Source organism: Microcaecilia unicolor, chromosome 14 (assembly GCF_901765095.1).
Source record: "Microcaecilia unicolor chromosome 14, aMicUni1.1, whole genome shotgun sequence".
NCBI classification, from domain to species: Eukaryota; Metazoa; Chordata; class Amphibia; order Gymnophiona; family Siphonopidae; genus Microcaecilia; species Microcaecilia unicolor.
In genome coordinates this window covers 30,736,369-30,751,134 of record NC_044044.1, presented here as the reverse complement: position 1 = coordinate 30,751,134, position 14,766 = coordinate 30,736,369, and the positions used below count along the sequence as shown (strand labels likewise).

At 44.6% G+C, this 14,766-nt stretch overlaps 1 protein-coding gene across 4 annotated transcripts in view; it reads right to left on the bottom strand.

Annotated features, from left to right (window-relative positions):
* Positions 1-2,636: 2,636 nt before the first annotated feature.
* AP1G2 (adaptor related protein complex 1 subunit gamma 2) overlaps positions 2,637-14,766 on the bottom strand; it is a 30,034-nt gene continuing 17,904 nt past the window's right edge. For 3 of the 4 annotated variants that reach the window (XM_030187759.1, XM_030187758.1, XM_030187761.1), the window contains 9 exons: positions 11,669-11,791; positions 8,447-8,536; positions 7,537-7,664; positions 7,256-7,360; positions 6,781-6,928; positions 6,007-6,136; positions 4,813-4,979; positions 3,207-3,305; positions 2,637-2,973 (listed from right to left, as the gene is read on the bottom strand). In XM_030187759.1, coding sequence (XP_030043619.1) covers positions 2,872-2,973; positions 3,207-3,305; positions 4,813-4,979; positions 6,007-6,136; positions 6,781-6,928; positions 7,256-7,360; positions 7,537-7,664; positions 8,447-8,536; positions 11,669-11,791 — 1,092 coding nt within the window. In that variant the 3' untranslated portion in view covers positions 2,637-2,871. The remainder of the gene's footprint in view (positions 2,974-3,206; positions 3,306-4,812; positions 4,980-6,006; positions 6,137-6,780; positions 6,929-7,255; positions 7,361-7,536; positions 7,665-8,446; positions 8,537-11,668; positions 11,792-14,766) is intronic. The other variant, XM_030187760.1, reaches the window with a different exon arrangement.

The window sequence follows — 14,766 nt, the reverse complement described above, 5'->3', positions numbered from 1 at the left end:
CGCTCCATGGTGCGACCGCACCTGGAGTATTGTGTTCAGTACTGGTCTCCGTATCTCAAAAAAGATATAGTAGAATTGGAAAAGGTACAGCGAAGGGCGACGAAAATGATAGTGGGGATGGGACGACTTTCCTATGAAGAGAGGCTGAGAAGGCTAGGGCTTTTCAGCTTGGAGAAGAGACGGCTGAGGGGAGATATGATAGAAGTGTATAAAATAATGAGTGGAATGGATCGGGTGGATGTGAAGCGACTGTTCACGCTATCCAAAAATACTAGGACTAGAGGGCATGAGTTGAAGCTACAGTGTGGTAAATTTAAAACGAATCGGAGAAAATTTTTCTTCACCCAACGTGTAATTAGACTCTGGAATTCATTGCCGGAGAACGTGGTACGGGCGGTTAGCTTGACGGAGTTTAAAAAGGGGTTAGATAGATTCCTAAAGGACAAGTCCATAGACCGCTATTAAATGGACTGGAAAAATTCCTCATTTTTAGGTATAACTTGTCTGGAATGTTTTTACGTTTGGGGAGCGTGCCAGGTGCCCTTGACCTGGATTGGCCACTGTCGGTGACAGGATGCTGGGCTAGATGGACCTTTGGTCTTTCCCAGTATGGCACTACTTATGTACTTATGTACATGTTATTCCTGGAATTGTGGATTTTCCCAAGTCCATTTAGTAGTGGTTTATGGACTTGTCCTTTAGGAAACTGTCTAACCCCTTTTAAAACTCTGCTAAGCTAACCGCCTTAACCACGTTCTCCGGCAACGAATTCCAGAGTTTAATTATGCGTTGGGTGAAGAAAACCTTTCTCCAATTTGTTTTAAATTTACTACACTAGTTTCATCGCATGCCCCCTAGTCCTAGTATTTTTGGAAAGTGTGAACAGACGCTTCACATCCACCTGTTCCACTCCACTCATTATTTTATATAACTCTATCATGTCTCCCCTCAGCCGTCTCTTCTCCAAGCCTCCTTAGCCTTTCTTCATAGGACTGGAGGGTTCAGGGGATGGACACAGAGATACAGAGCCCTCAGCTCAAGAAGTCAGAGTAAACAAAGGAGCTCAGTCCTTTTGATGTGTGTGTGTGTGTGTGGGGGGGGGGGGGGGGGTCTCAGTTCCTGCAGCATAGACATTCATAAGGAAGATGTTAGCATGTGGGATATTTTCTCAAGAGCTCAGAGTTGTAGGTAACATCTTCTGTAGCCTCCTACTGATGACACATTTCCTGAGCGTATTTGTCACAGATTTCCATTGCTCTGCTCTTGCCTCTCCTACTAAAGACCCACAATAAACTATTTATAAAAATAAATCATTTGAGGCAGTTACAGGTAACTGAACCAAAGGGCAGAGAGAGAGAGAGAGAGAGAGACATGTCCTCCTGTGCCGAGAAAAATCCAAAGAGAGATGCACATTTCCCAAAGAGCAGAGAGAGAAAATCAAAGACTTCCCACAAAAGAATGAGCAGAGAAATGGTGTCTAATCCTGGAGAAAGAGGAGAAACAGCCACTGGAGCAGCAAAATCTGTGAGATCCTCTCCCTAGGCCAGAATGAGAATCTGAACAGAGACAGTTCAGACCAGTACCACAACCCAGGAATTGCTTTGGTCCTGTCCTTTCTATACTTTGTAACAGTCCCCCTTTCCAATTATTTTCTTTTTTTTAAAGAAGTTGTTTAGGAGGAAATGAAATTCTTAAGGGGGGGGGGAGGGTCACATCCAACCATCCATCTCTGACCTATTATCAGTGCAAAAGCAAGCCAGTAGATTTGCTTAAACTTGGAGATTTGACAGGAAGCTATCGAGCCAAAGTTAACATAATACTTTAAAACTATGACAGTGCACATGAAATTCAGACATCATTGTACTGTCATTAACTGTAGCCAGGATGGCAAAGAGGTGACATGGCCTGCTGGCACTTGTGCTACTGAACTGGGGACAAAGTCCAGCCAATGGGCAGCAAAAAGGGAGAAGAAAGCAGGTAAGTTTTGGCAACACTGTGGCTTTATGCAGTCTCTGTTGTCTCCCATGCTTTGGGTGCTAGGGATGCATGAAGGGGTCTCTAGTAAGTAGTGATTTCCCCCTTGGGCAGTGCCTGAGGTCCTTGCACTGTCCTGCAAGAGCTCAGGGATGGATTGAGAGGAAGTCAATATTTCAAATAAGAAGAAGTGTAACTTCAAGTACATATTTCTCCTTCACCAAAAATAAGATCATTTAAAATATGAAAAAACACACACTAACTTTAACCAAAGTTTTTTTTCTCTCTATCATCTCATTCATTTTCCAGAAAATTCACATTTGTAAAGAATGCCATAGTTGGTTTTTTTGTGCAAGCAGTGGGCAGACCTACAGTCTTTACATTACTATAGAAGATGAACAGACCTTCAGGCCCAGGAGATTTCCTGAATCTTAAAAAAAAGGTTGGTTGTCAGCTGCTGACATAAGAGCCAGGAGGGGACTGGGCTCTGGTTAATATGAGTTTCCACACAGCACTGCCTACCAGGCAGGGGAACCCCCGGCATCATCCTCACACCTCTGTCCTCTCTCCTTCCACCTTTGGTGGAAAGTTCAACCTAGAAATATTATGCCACAGAGACTTCAAAGTTTTTTTTTATTAAGCAAGAAATATATCACAAAATAACTTAGTATAAAAACCACGAAATTCATTCCTCCTCTGTCGGCCCCTGAAGGCTTCAAAGAGGGACAGAAGGGGGAGGCAAGATTCAGAGGATAGAGAGGTAGGATTTATGGGTGGGGGTTTCTAGGGATGGCGGGAATAGGGGAGGGAGGTGGAAGAAGGCAAATTCTTGGGGAGCAAAAGGGAAGAGGATGTATGTTGTGTATTTCTAGGTGACCCCTCTCTGTCCCTCCCCTTTTACTGCCAGGTGACTGGAGGGAAGCTGCTGACCTCACAGACCTCCTGCACAGCACCCCCAAAATGAGAGTAAGTGAGCCGTAGTCTCATCTTCAGAGGGACCTGGACAAGAGAAAGAGAGAGAGAGGGAGGGGTGATCAGGATGAAAAAACACACACTAACTTTAACCAAAGTTTTTTTCTCTCTATCATCTCATTCATTTTCCAGAAAATTCACATTTTCTTCTCAGTCTGTTCCCCTCTTTCTGACTCTCTCACCCACATGTGCCACTCTGCCCCGACTCCCCCTATTCCTCCAACATCTCTCCCTGCTCCCTTGCCACACATGTTTCATACCTTCTGGGGATTTAAGATCTGGATGAGCTGTGTCACAGCAGAGCTGTTCAGTGCTTGCACCACGTTTCCACTGGGTGCCTGCAGCTGGAGCTGGAGTGTCTGTAAGAGAAGAGAGAGGGCATTTCAGGGCCCTTTATGCAAAACAATCCCCCCAGGCCATTTCATGCTTCACTGGGACAGACCAAAGGTCCATCAAGCCCAGCCTCCTGTTTCCAACAGTGGCCAATCCAGGTCACAAATACCTGGCAAGATCCCAAAAATGTTCAATACATGTTATGCTGCTTATCCCAGAAATGGATTTTCCCCAAGTCAATTTAATAATGGTCTATGGACTTTTCCTTTAGGAAGCCGTCCAGACCCTTTTAAAACTCCGCTAAGCTAACCACCTTTACCATATTCTCTAGCAATGAATTCCAGAGTTTAATTCGTTGTCAGAGAATGTGGTAAAGGTGGTTATTTGATAGCATCATTCAACCAGTCCTCTCACTTGGGAGTTTGACCTGGGATAAATCATTAATCTATAACAGTACAGAGGAGAATCCTGAAGAAACCCTCCCAACAGCAGTGGCAGAGCAGAACTAGGGACGTTTCCAATTGTGGTTCTGCATCATCTTATCCTGAATGTGGCGAGGATTTCTCTGTGTTCTGCATAGGTGACGGAGGTCATTAGTGTGTATTCTGTACCGACTGAGGCTCTGTCCGTGTTTTGCATTTGTGACCGAGGTGAGGGATTCTGCTAGCATGGGGATCTATCACAGTCCAGCTTAGTGGTTTTTTTTTTGAACCAGTAGGAGATGCACTGGTGTAATATTTGAAGTGCTGCCTTTTCCTAGGTAGGATTGTTGCTGTGTGTCCTGGTAGGGACACAGGTGCTGAATATGATTTTTCCAGGGCTTTTGTGTGGCATCACAAAGAACTTGGCAGTGGTGGATGACTGAGGTGACACCAGAATTTAAAGATTCATTTTTTTTCTGTATCATGAGTAGCCTTTATGGCTCAGTGCTGAAATACAGTGTCAATGGCTTGGACAGGATTAATTAAGCAGACTGGATGGGCCAACCGGTCTTCAGCTGCCACCGTCTACTGCTAGATGCACAGCTTGGTGAGGGAGTCCTGAACCTGTCTTGCCAGAAGGGGATTTTGAATTGTGCTGAAAAACCATACCCTGCAAGGAATGCAGTCACATACACAACTGTCACCTTCTATCTCCCACCACCTGAACTTCATCCTGGGAGTTGCTCCCAGATCCATCAGAGGGACCCCAGGCTTCACGAGCACAGTGCCTGTTAGGTTGGTGTGTGTTTACAACCAAGGTACAGTTTGACCTCAATACAGGAGCAACTGGGGAGGGGTGGGGGGGGGGGGGGGGGGGGAAGCAACATGATGCAATAATAAATAACTCTTTGGGAATCTAAGAGATTTTCAGATAAAAAGGATGCATCATGGGAGTGATTTCACATTACATGTGCACATCACTGGCCGCAATCCCTTTCTCAGGGTTTCAGACTCTGGGAAAAGCAAATCCCCCACCTCAGCCTTTGATTTAGCCACGCAGCAGGAGGGGAGGTGCCCTACCCCTGCTCCCAATCCATGTGATGCTCCTCACCTTGGGTACCGCGGCTTGGAAGACAAAGTCGGTCACATCAGCAGCAGTGGAGTTGGTGACGGAGGCTGTGATGTTGAGGAGGGAAGGGTTTGTGCCTGGTTTCTGGAAGGTGAAGCTAATCTGCAGGCCATTTTTATTGTACACGGTGAGAGGAGGGATTGCAGCTGCTGAGAGCAACAGAAAAAGCACGTTGTACACTTTGAAGAGAGAGACCACAGGAGAAAAGAAGCAGGAGAACAAAAACGTTCCACAGAAAACAGAAACCGCAAAATGCAGACATGGCCAGGGTTAAAATCAAGGACCCCTGATGCAGGCAGTTGCTGAAACACGGCTGTGTCAGGTCATCACCTAATTATTAACCTGAGTGTGGCTGCAGTGACACCATCATCTCCCCTTAGCACACACACAGGATATAAGCATTAACACACACAACCATAAGAATACACAGTTAAGTATACACAATACACAACTGTAAGCATATACAACATCCTATATAATAATTTGCACCTCCAACGTTCCATCGCTGTCTGGCTGCCTGGGTTCGTAACATCTGATGACGTCAGCTAGCCTCCAGCATTCCATTCCTCCTCACTGCCCCGCCCTCGCGTCAAAACGTAATTACGTCAGAGGGTGGAACAGTGAGAGGGAAGGAAACGGTGGAAGCGAGCTGACGTCGGGATGTTACCAACAGAAGGGAAGCCAGCCAGGCCAGCCAGAAAATGATGAGGTACAAAGGAAGAGAGAATCACGGCACATCAAGGGGAGGGCAGAGCACATCAAGGGGAGAGCAGAGCAGAATCGATGGGCATGGACGGGATGGGAGGACAGAAGAGAATTGTGGGACACGGATGGGAGGGCAGGGAAGAGGAGAATCGCTGGACATGGAGGGGAGGGGAAGGGATGGGAGGTAAGGGAAGAATCGCTGGACATGGAGGGGAGGGCAGGGGAGAGACAAAAAAATCGCTTACAAGAGAGCCTTTCCAGGGCCCGTTTCATTGTTGAGGAAATGGGCTGGGTTCCACTAGTATATATAATAACAAGCACATACAGCATGCACGCAAGCCAGAAGCACACGGCCACATGGATGCGCATACAACACATCCCCTCCTTGTCCCGCCATGAAAGGTTTAAGTCTTTGTGTTCCAGACTCTTCCTGCTTGCATCAGACACAGCCTAGGAAGTTGCATCATTCACCTGGCTTGGATGATGCTCCCAGAAGATCCAGTAGAGCCGGGCCAGTAGGAAGAACCTCAGTGACCGGCTGAGGTACAGGGGCAGGCGAGGGGTCATCCAGTGCTCCCAAGAGGTCCAGAAGGTCAGTGACCTGCAGAAAGTAAATGCTGAACAATAATTTCAGATTATGAAGGATAGAGACACAATGTTGGGAGTGTGTCCTGCGTATAAAGGACGGAACCCCTCACACAATGCTGGGTGGTGGAGTGTGTCCTGGGTATGAAGGACAGCACCTCTCTCACACCATGACAGAAGATGAGGCATGTCCTCAGTACGAAGGACAGTCTCCCTCACTCTCTGGTATAAGGAGCACAGGAGTACAGAACACCAAGATCCAAGCCAGATTTCAAACCCTTTGACACCTCTTGTCACCCTCTGTTATCTCAAGTGCAAATTGAGGGCATTAATTTGAGCTATGGGTTTATTTCCAAAATGGGTCCCATTTAGAATAATGACACTTGCAGTAAATCACATGCTAAATCTCATTAATATGTACTATGCATAATGCACATTAGTAAATCTGCTGTTTAAGTTATAAACCCTCTGGGGCCTGGGAAACACCTGCACCTTAATGTAATTTGCTTTGAACTACTAGTGAAAAAGATGTGATCTAAATCCAAGTAAATAAATAATATAAATGCTGGGAACAGGAGGGTGACCTATTTATTAAGGACAGCACCTTGCACCATGCTGGACATACAGCATGTCCTGGTTATGAAGGCTTTTGTTTCTTACCTGGCTGGGCTGTGCTGTATCATTCTGGCCTGAAGGTTTCTCTTCCGTGCTGGCTGACTCCATTACTGGGCTCCTCTCTTCCTCCTCCTCCTCATTCGGCCCCGGAAGGACCTTGTCCAGCAGGGGCATTTTCTCCAGCACTGCCATTCTGTGGATAGTACAGAGTTTGGGCACGGGAGGAGGGGAGAATGGGAGAGCAGAGGGAGAGGAGAGACCAAACAGGGGGAAGAATGGGAAAGAAGCACAAGGGGAGAGTAGTAGCATAGTAAATGTTGGCAGATAAAGACCTATACGGTCCATCCAGTCTGCCCAACAAGAGAGAAAAGAGTAAAATGCAGAGATCTGATGAGCTCCCATACCCACCTCTGATTTTAGGCTTCCTGTCCTCCCGACCCTCCCTGCCCCTTTTTCAAGATATTCAGCCCCAGTAGCCCCTTCCATAACCCCCACTTCCAGGTTTTCACACCAGCCTCACCTCATGTGATCAAATTTCTTGAACAGGGCATTATACTCTACAGCCCTCTGCTGCAACTCCAGGTCAGAGCAGCTACCAAAGATGGAGACCACCCTGCGGACGCGGCTGGGAGGGGGGAGAGAGCAAAAAGTGAGCGTGACTGTGGGAGATGAGTGTGAACTCCCTTCAACATACCCCACCCTTTATGCAACAACCCCAAGCCTGTGATGCTGCAAGGAAGCTGTACAGCCTCAGAATGGGGGTGTGGGGGATGGGGGAGGAAATTGGGCTGCTGTACTTACTCAACGTTCTCCCGCAGTCTTGTGCTTAACTTCATGATTGCGGTGAGTGCGTAGGCACGAGTGGCAGGCAGTGACATATGGGAGTGAAGCACCTTCTCAAGTATGTCCAAAACGTCATCCTCCGACACCTGCAAACACAAAAGAGGTACAAAGAGAGACTAGCATTGTCGGGTGGGAGATAGCAACACTCTCCACTGGCATAGGGCATTATCCCAGAATCTGACAGAATGCTTCCAAAAATGGCACCCACCCCTCACGCAAATATACACCACTCCAGAGAAAGGGAAAGGGGAAAGGGATTGAAGCCTTGACATACTGCCGTTCTATGATTTTTGCAACTACAATCAAAGCGGTTTACATAGTATATACAGGTACTTATTTGTATCTGGGGCAATGGAGGGTTAAGTGACTTGCCCAGAGTCACAAGGAGCTGCAGTGGGAATTGAACTGAGTTCTGCAGGATCAATGTCCATTGCACTAACCATTAGGCTACTCCTCCACTAGCAACAGTCCATGTAGAACTTCAAATAGTAGCAACAGAATCTCAAATCGTAGCAACATTCCATGTAGAATCTCAAATAGGGAAGGGGAAATGGGACTTGATATACTGCCTTTCTGTGGTTTTTGCAACTACATTCAAAGCGGTATACATAGTATATACGGGTACTTATTTTGTACCAGGGGCAATGGAGGGTTAAATGACTTGCCCAGAGTCACAAGGAGCTGCAGTGGGAATTGAACCCAGTTCCGCAGGATCAACGTCCATTGCACTAACCACTAGGCTACTCCTCCACTCCAAAGGAAAGAAAGAGAAAAAGACTTCCACACGCTCTGTTCTAGCAATGGGGCCCAATCTCATCCTACCCTAGGAAGACCCCCCTCACAAACGCACATTCACTCCCTTACTCACCTGGATGGGCTGAATCTCTTCACAGTTTCCAGCCAGTAACTGGTCCCCGTATTCCCCAATGCACCAGGTGGCAACCTGCACAAGTGGCTGCTGCAAAACAAAATAGAGACCTGGGAGCTCTAGTGTCACAGCACCATATCCTACTGTCCACCCTGCCCACCTCCCCTAGAATCATGAAACCTTCCATTACTGAGCATTTCCCCTCACCTGCAGACTGTCCTAAGCTTATATCCTTCACATACCCGGGTAAATGCTGCCACCTGCTGGGCATGTGGTTCAGTTTTCAAAAAACACACCACTTCCCAGACCTGTCTCCTGGGTGCCCCATGCTAGCTGGGGTTTCAAGATATCCAGGGTAACAAAAGAGAGGGTAAAACAGTCCACAAATAGTCAATAAAAGAAAAAAGCACAGCTGGGCCTTTTATTCTGAGAGAGACCCCACACGGGCCGACTTTTGGCGCAATAGCGCCTGCTTCAGGGGGGCCAAGGTTGCAATGTTCAAAAAAGTGCAAAATAGAAGACACTTTGGCGGTTTTCTTTAACCGATGGCATTTTTTCAAAACGTGTGGATAATAGAGTTTACTTCTCCCTGGGAGATACATCATTGCTGTTAGGGATCTATTTTTCTATTTTGCATTTTTTGAACATTGCGGCCTTGAGGCAGGCGCTATTGGGCTAAAACACAGCCCGTGTCAGGTCTCTCTCAGAATAAAAGGACTCCGTTTATCCCAGCCCTGAAGGCCCAGCTGTGCTTTTTCTTCTTTTATTAATTGTGTTTCAAGATATCTACCATGAATATGCATGAGGTACATTTTGCATACTCTGGAGAGCCAGTATACACGGCTATAAGACTTCTGTGCCGCACCCGCCATACCGATCACAAACCCTCCCCTCTTGCTAAGGCAACATCATTGGCTACTTGTCCAGTACCGGATCACTTAGAAAATCGCACTGTTGACATTTAAGGCTTTCATGTTAGGTGACCCCCAATTACCTCTCTCATCTGACTATCCCCTACTCTCCTACTAGGGTCCTCCGCTCTTTAAATGGTCACCGCATAGTACTAATGCAAACAAGAGTGGGAATGTAAACCAGGCTTATCCAAAGAACAGGAACCAGACAAAAATTAGAGTTAAAAACCAACAAACTATATATACTAATAAATAAATAAATATTTTTTGTAAACAATACATGAATAAGTATATTTCACTTTGATATGTATTTTATGTTCATATTCACTATGATTGTTATAATCATTATCATTTTTGTTTTTATTATTATCAATGTGTCTCGCACAACTCTGTTCAATGTAATCCATAACCTAGTTGTAACCAATGTATTTCAATTATTCATATCTTATTGTAAGCCACACTGAGCCCGCAAATAGGTGGGAAAATGTGGGATACAAATGCAATAAATAAATAAATAAAATAAATATAACGCATCATTACGGTGGTCAATTTATATCAATAGAGTTCTTATGAGATTTATGTTATTTATATTTCTCATGACATTGTTTCTCTTCTTTATTGATATTCTCCCTTATTCATGTATTGTTTATTGTTTTTATTTATAGACTCCTGATGTAGGCCACCAGGCCGAAACACAACGTTGTGTGGAGTCATTATCGCAAAAAAATATTTATTAGTCTTTTTTAAGTATAAATAAATAAATATAGTCTGTTGGTTCCTGTTCTTTGGATAAGCCTAGTTCACATTCCTACTGTTGTTTGCATTTGTTCTCTATCCCGTAGGATCTATTGAGTTCTCCACTTTTGTGGATTCTCTTTACACTGCATAGTACTGCCAAGCCTAAATTTGCCCACTTAGAAACAACTAGACACTGTGCTATCTTTTTCCTTTCCCTCCATATCTGCAATAATCTCCCCCTCTCCCTTCATAGATATTTGTCTCTCAAGAGCTTCAAAGCAAATTTGAAAGCCTGGCTATTCAGGCAAGCTTTGGGAGAGTAGGGTTGACTAAGGGTTTTAGCCAGAGAGTAGGGTCAATATATATTTCTTCTCTTTCTCTGTCTGTTTCTGCTCTTCCTTGAGTGATTCTATATCTCTTTCCTATCATTAAATGGAGTTCCTTTTCTTTTTATCATATTTTTTTGTTGCTTTGTACACTGCTCTGCTCTGAGCAGTTTGGCAAGTACTAATAAACTATAAACACGACGGCCGTAGGCTTGCAAACCCTTGATGTAAGCTTTTACGTATTCTGCTGCAAATTCTCTTAAAGCGAAGATCCTAAATCCAGGCCTGTAATTCATTTGCCTCAATTCAAGAAACTAAATTAGGTGATCCACATTTTTTAAACTAACATAATCAAGACCCTGCCACCACCCGCTTTTCAGGAACCTAAATGCAGACATTCAGGTCTGCTCAGTTTTCAAAGTTTTCTAACTCCCCCAGGAGCACCGATTATTCAGCATTCTACCCATAGTCACAAGAGGACAGGCAAACCTTTAGTAAACAGGTCCCTAAGTTAAGCACCATTTACAGACTACTGCCATTCATGGGATAATTTAAAATGACGGCAACAGGCCTAACCAGCATTCTATTATTACATGCCAAAATCACTTAGCGTGTAATTTTCATGGGACGTTCACAGAGGAGGACCATGGACAGGGCCAGTAGTTGCACGCACAAGTTACAGAATACGGTCAATGATTCGTGCGAGTGCCACATTCATGTGCATCCACTTCCGCCGGCCAGAGACCTGCCACAAACGCTCATGTCTACATTTATGCTAATGTTCTGTAAGAACACTCATGAGCGTATCTGTGATACAGGATTGCCACACTAGCCATAGAAATCTGCCACCTAAATGCTAGAGCTCTCCCAAGAGCCTTTGCAAAGAGAGCCGCTGGTCATACCTATGAAACTTTATTCTGAACCTTTCCATTAAAGAGCCTTTTCAAATTACATGGCCTGCTTCTCCTGGTTCAATTTATTATTATTTATTTGGCATTACTATACTGCCTTTAGGAGGGCATTCTCTCTCAGCACTGGAAGCATACCCCTGATCTCCATCTCTCCTGGCTCAATGCCTTATTACATTCTCCAAACTATTCCTGCATTGGATTTTCATCCCTGAAACATGAATCTGCTTTTCTCAGCTCAATATCCTGTCCAAATCTCCCTTTTCCTTGATTCTTGCACTGTCAGTTGATCCCCTCTGCCAGGTCTCTGCCTCTCTCAGCTTGGTATCCTCCTGGTACCTGTGAAATATCCATCACCAAAGCACTGTACAGTTTCTGGACTGTGTACGCATGGAGCTCACTAGCGCTGCTGATCAGGTGGATAAGGTTAGCAACAGCATCATCTCGAACGTAACTGCCGGCCTGCAAGACACAGAGAAGTAAAGGGGCAATGCAAACAGGTGTATCAATGAAAATACAGGAGGCATCTGCTCACAAAAAGAAACTCACAAAAATAATAAGAAACAACAGAAAATAATAAGAAACAACATAAGGAATGTCAAATCAAACGCAAAGCGCTGATAAGGAAGGCTAAGAGGGACTTCGAAAAAAGATTGCTTTGGAGGCAAAAACACATAGTAAAAATTTTTGTTTAGGTATATTAAAATCAGGAAGTTGGCAAAAGAATCGGTTGGACCGCTAGATGACCGAGGAGTAAAAGAGGCGACCAGGGAAGACAAAGCCTTAGCGGAGAGATTAAATGAATTCTTTGCTTCGGTCTTCACCGAGGAAGATTTGGGTGGGATACCGGTGCCAGAAAAGGTATTTGAAACTGACGAGTCAGAGAAACTTAATGAATTCTCTGTAAACTTAGAGGATGTAATGGGGCAGTTCTACAAACTGAAGAGTAGCAAATCTCCTGGACCGAATGGTATTCATCCCAGAGTACTGATAGAACTGAAAAATGAGCTTGCGGAGCTATTGTTAGTAATATGTAATTTATCTTTAAAATCGAGTGTGGTACCGGAAGATTGGAGGGTGGCCAATGTTACGCCAATTTTTTAAAAAGGTTCCAGAGAAGATCCGGGAAATTATAGACTGGTGAGTCTGACATCGGTGCCGGGCAAAATGGTAGAGACTATTATTAAGAACAAAATTACAGAGCATATTCAAAAGCATGGATTAATGAGACAAAGACAACATGGATTTAGTGAAGGGAAATCTTTCCTCACCAATCTACTACATTGCTTTGAAGGGGTGAACAAATATGTGGATAAAGGTGAGCCAGTTGATATTGCGTACCTGGATTTTCAGAAGGCATTTGACAAAGTACTTCATGAAAGACTCCAGAGGAAATTGGAGAGTCATGGGATAGGAGGTAGTGTCCTATTGTGGATTAAAAACTGGTTAAAAGACAGAAAACAGAGAGTAGGGTTAAATGGTCAGTATTCTCAATGGAGAAGGGTAGTTAGTGGGGTTCCCCAAGGCTCTGTGCTGGGACCGCTGCTTTTTAACATATTTATAAATGACCTAGAGATGGGAGTAACTAGTGAGGTAATTAAATTTGCTGACAACACAAAGTTATTCAAAGTTGTTAAATCGCAGAAGGATTGTGAAAAATTACAAGAGGACCTTATGAGACTGGGAGAATGGGCATCTAAATGGCAGATGACGTTTAATGTGAGCAAGTGCAAAGTGATGCATCTGGGAAAGAGGAACCCGAATTATAGCTACGTCATGCAAGGTTCCACGTTAGGAGTCATGGACCAAGAAAGGGATCTAGGTATCATCGTTGATGATACATTGAAATCTTCTGCTCAGTGTGCTGCTGCGGCTACGAAAGCAAATAGAATATTAGGTATTATTAGGAAAGGAATGGAAAACAAAAATGAGGATGTTATAATGCCTTTGTATCACTCCATGGTGTGACCGCACCTCGAATATTGTGTTCAATTCTGGTCGCCGCATCTCAAAAAAGATATAGTGGAATTAGAAAAGGTGCAAAGAAGGGCGACGAAAATGATAAAAGGGGATGGGACGACTTCCCTATGAGTTAAGGCTAAAGCGGCTAGGGCTCTTCAGCTTGGAGAAAAGGCGGCTGAGGGGAGATATGATAGAGGTCTATAAAATAATGAGTGAAGTTGAATGGGTAGATGTGAAGCGTCTGTTTACGCTTTCCAAAAATACTAGGACTAGGGGGCATGCGATGAAGCTACAATGTAGTAAATTTAAAACAAAATGGAGAAATCGTTTTTCACTCAACGTGTAATTAAACTCTGGAATTCGTTGCCAGAGAATGTGGTGTTAGCGGTTAGCTTAGCGGAGTTTTAAAAAATGTCTGGACGGCTTCTTAAAGGAAAAGCCCATAGACCGTTATTAAATGGACTTGGGGAAAATGCACTATTTCTGGGATAAGCAGTATAAAATGTTTTGTACTTTTTTGGGATCTTGCCAGGTATTTGCGACCTCGATTGGCCACTGTTGGAAACAGGATTCTGGGCTTGATGGACCTTTGGTCTTTCCCAGTATGGCAATACTTACATACTTATGTAATGCAACACTTCGGACACATGAGGGCTCCAAAGCTCCATGGATTATTTTAGTCGATATCCATTGATATCTGGCCCACCTCTGTCACCGTTTTTCACAAAGCTGACCGCGGAGGGCAGAATTAGGCTCAGATTTATCTGGGTATCACAACTGATTATTTACAGTTGGGCCATGGGATCGAGAACATGTGTAAGGAATAGTTAACTATGATAAGTACGATGGGACCCCTAAATGATAAGCCGCACGTGCCAGAAGAATTCAGAGACACTGCCTGGTTTAACCTTATGGAGAAACCAGATGCATGAATTGCTGAGGATGGAAAGTGTCAAGGTTGACCAGGGGGAAGAAAGCAAAGCACGCATTTTTGAAGGGGAGGGATCTGTTTCTCAAGGTAGTGGGCTGGTGAATTCTTTGGCTGTGCGAGATAAAGAGGTTATGTATTTAGCCTGGAGGGAAGGGCGAGGATGGTGAGGGAAGGGGATAGGGGATGGGTTAGTGGGAATTGGAAAAAAGGGAATGGAAGTTGTCAGCTGGGGAAGGAGATGGGTGGGCTGGTGCGAGAGTAACAAATGGGGGGCTGGATTAGGGAGTAGCATGAGATTCTCTGCTCTGCTCCAGGCTCACCCCTTCCCTTCCTATTCCCTGCAGGCTGCCTGGAAGAGAGGGGCTGGAGAAGGGCACCCCGGCTGTTCTGGAGTCTGAAGAGTGGTCATTTCCCCAGAAGAATGACATTGTGTCATGTAATGTAATGTATTTTAATGTATTTTAATTAGATACTTTTAGTTTTAACTGTGTGTATATGCGCATCTGTCCTATCCTTTCGGACTTTGCCTTTTTGTTTTTATTTT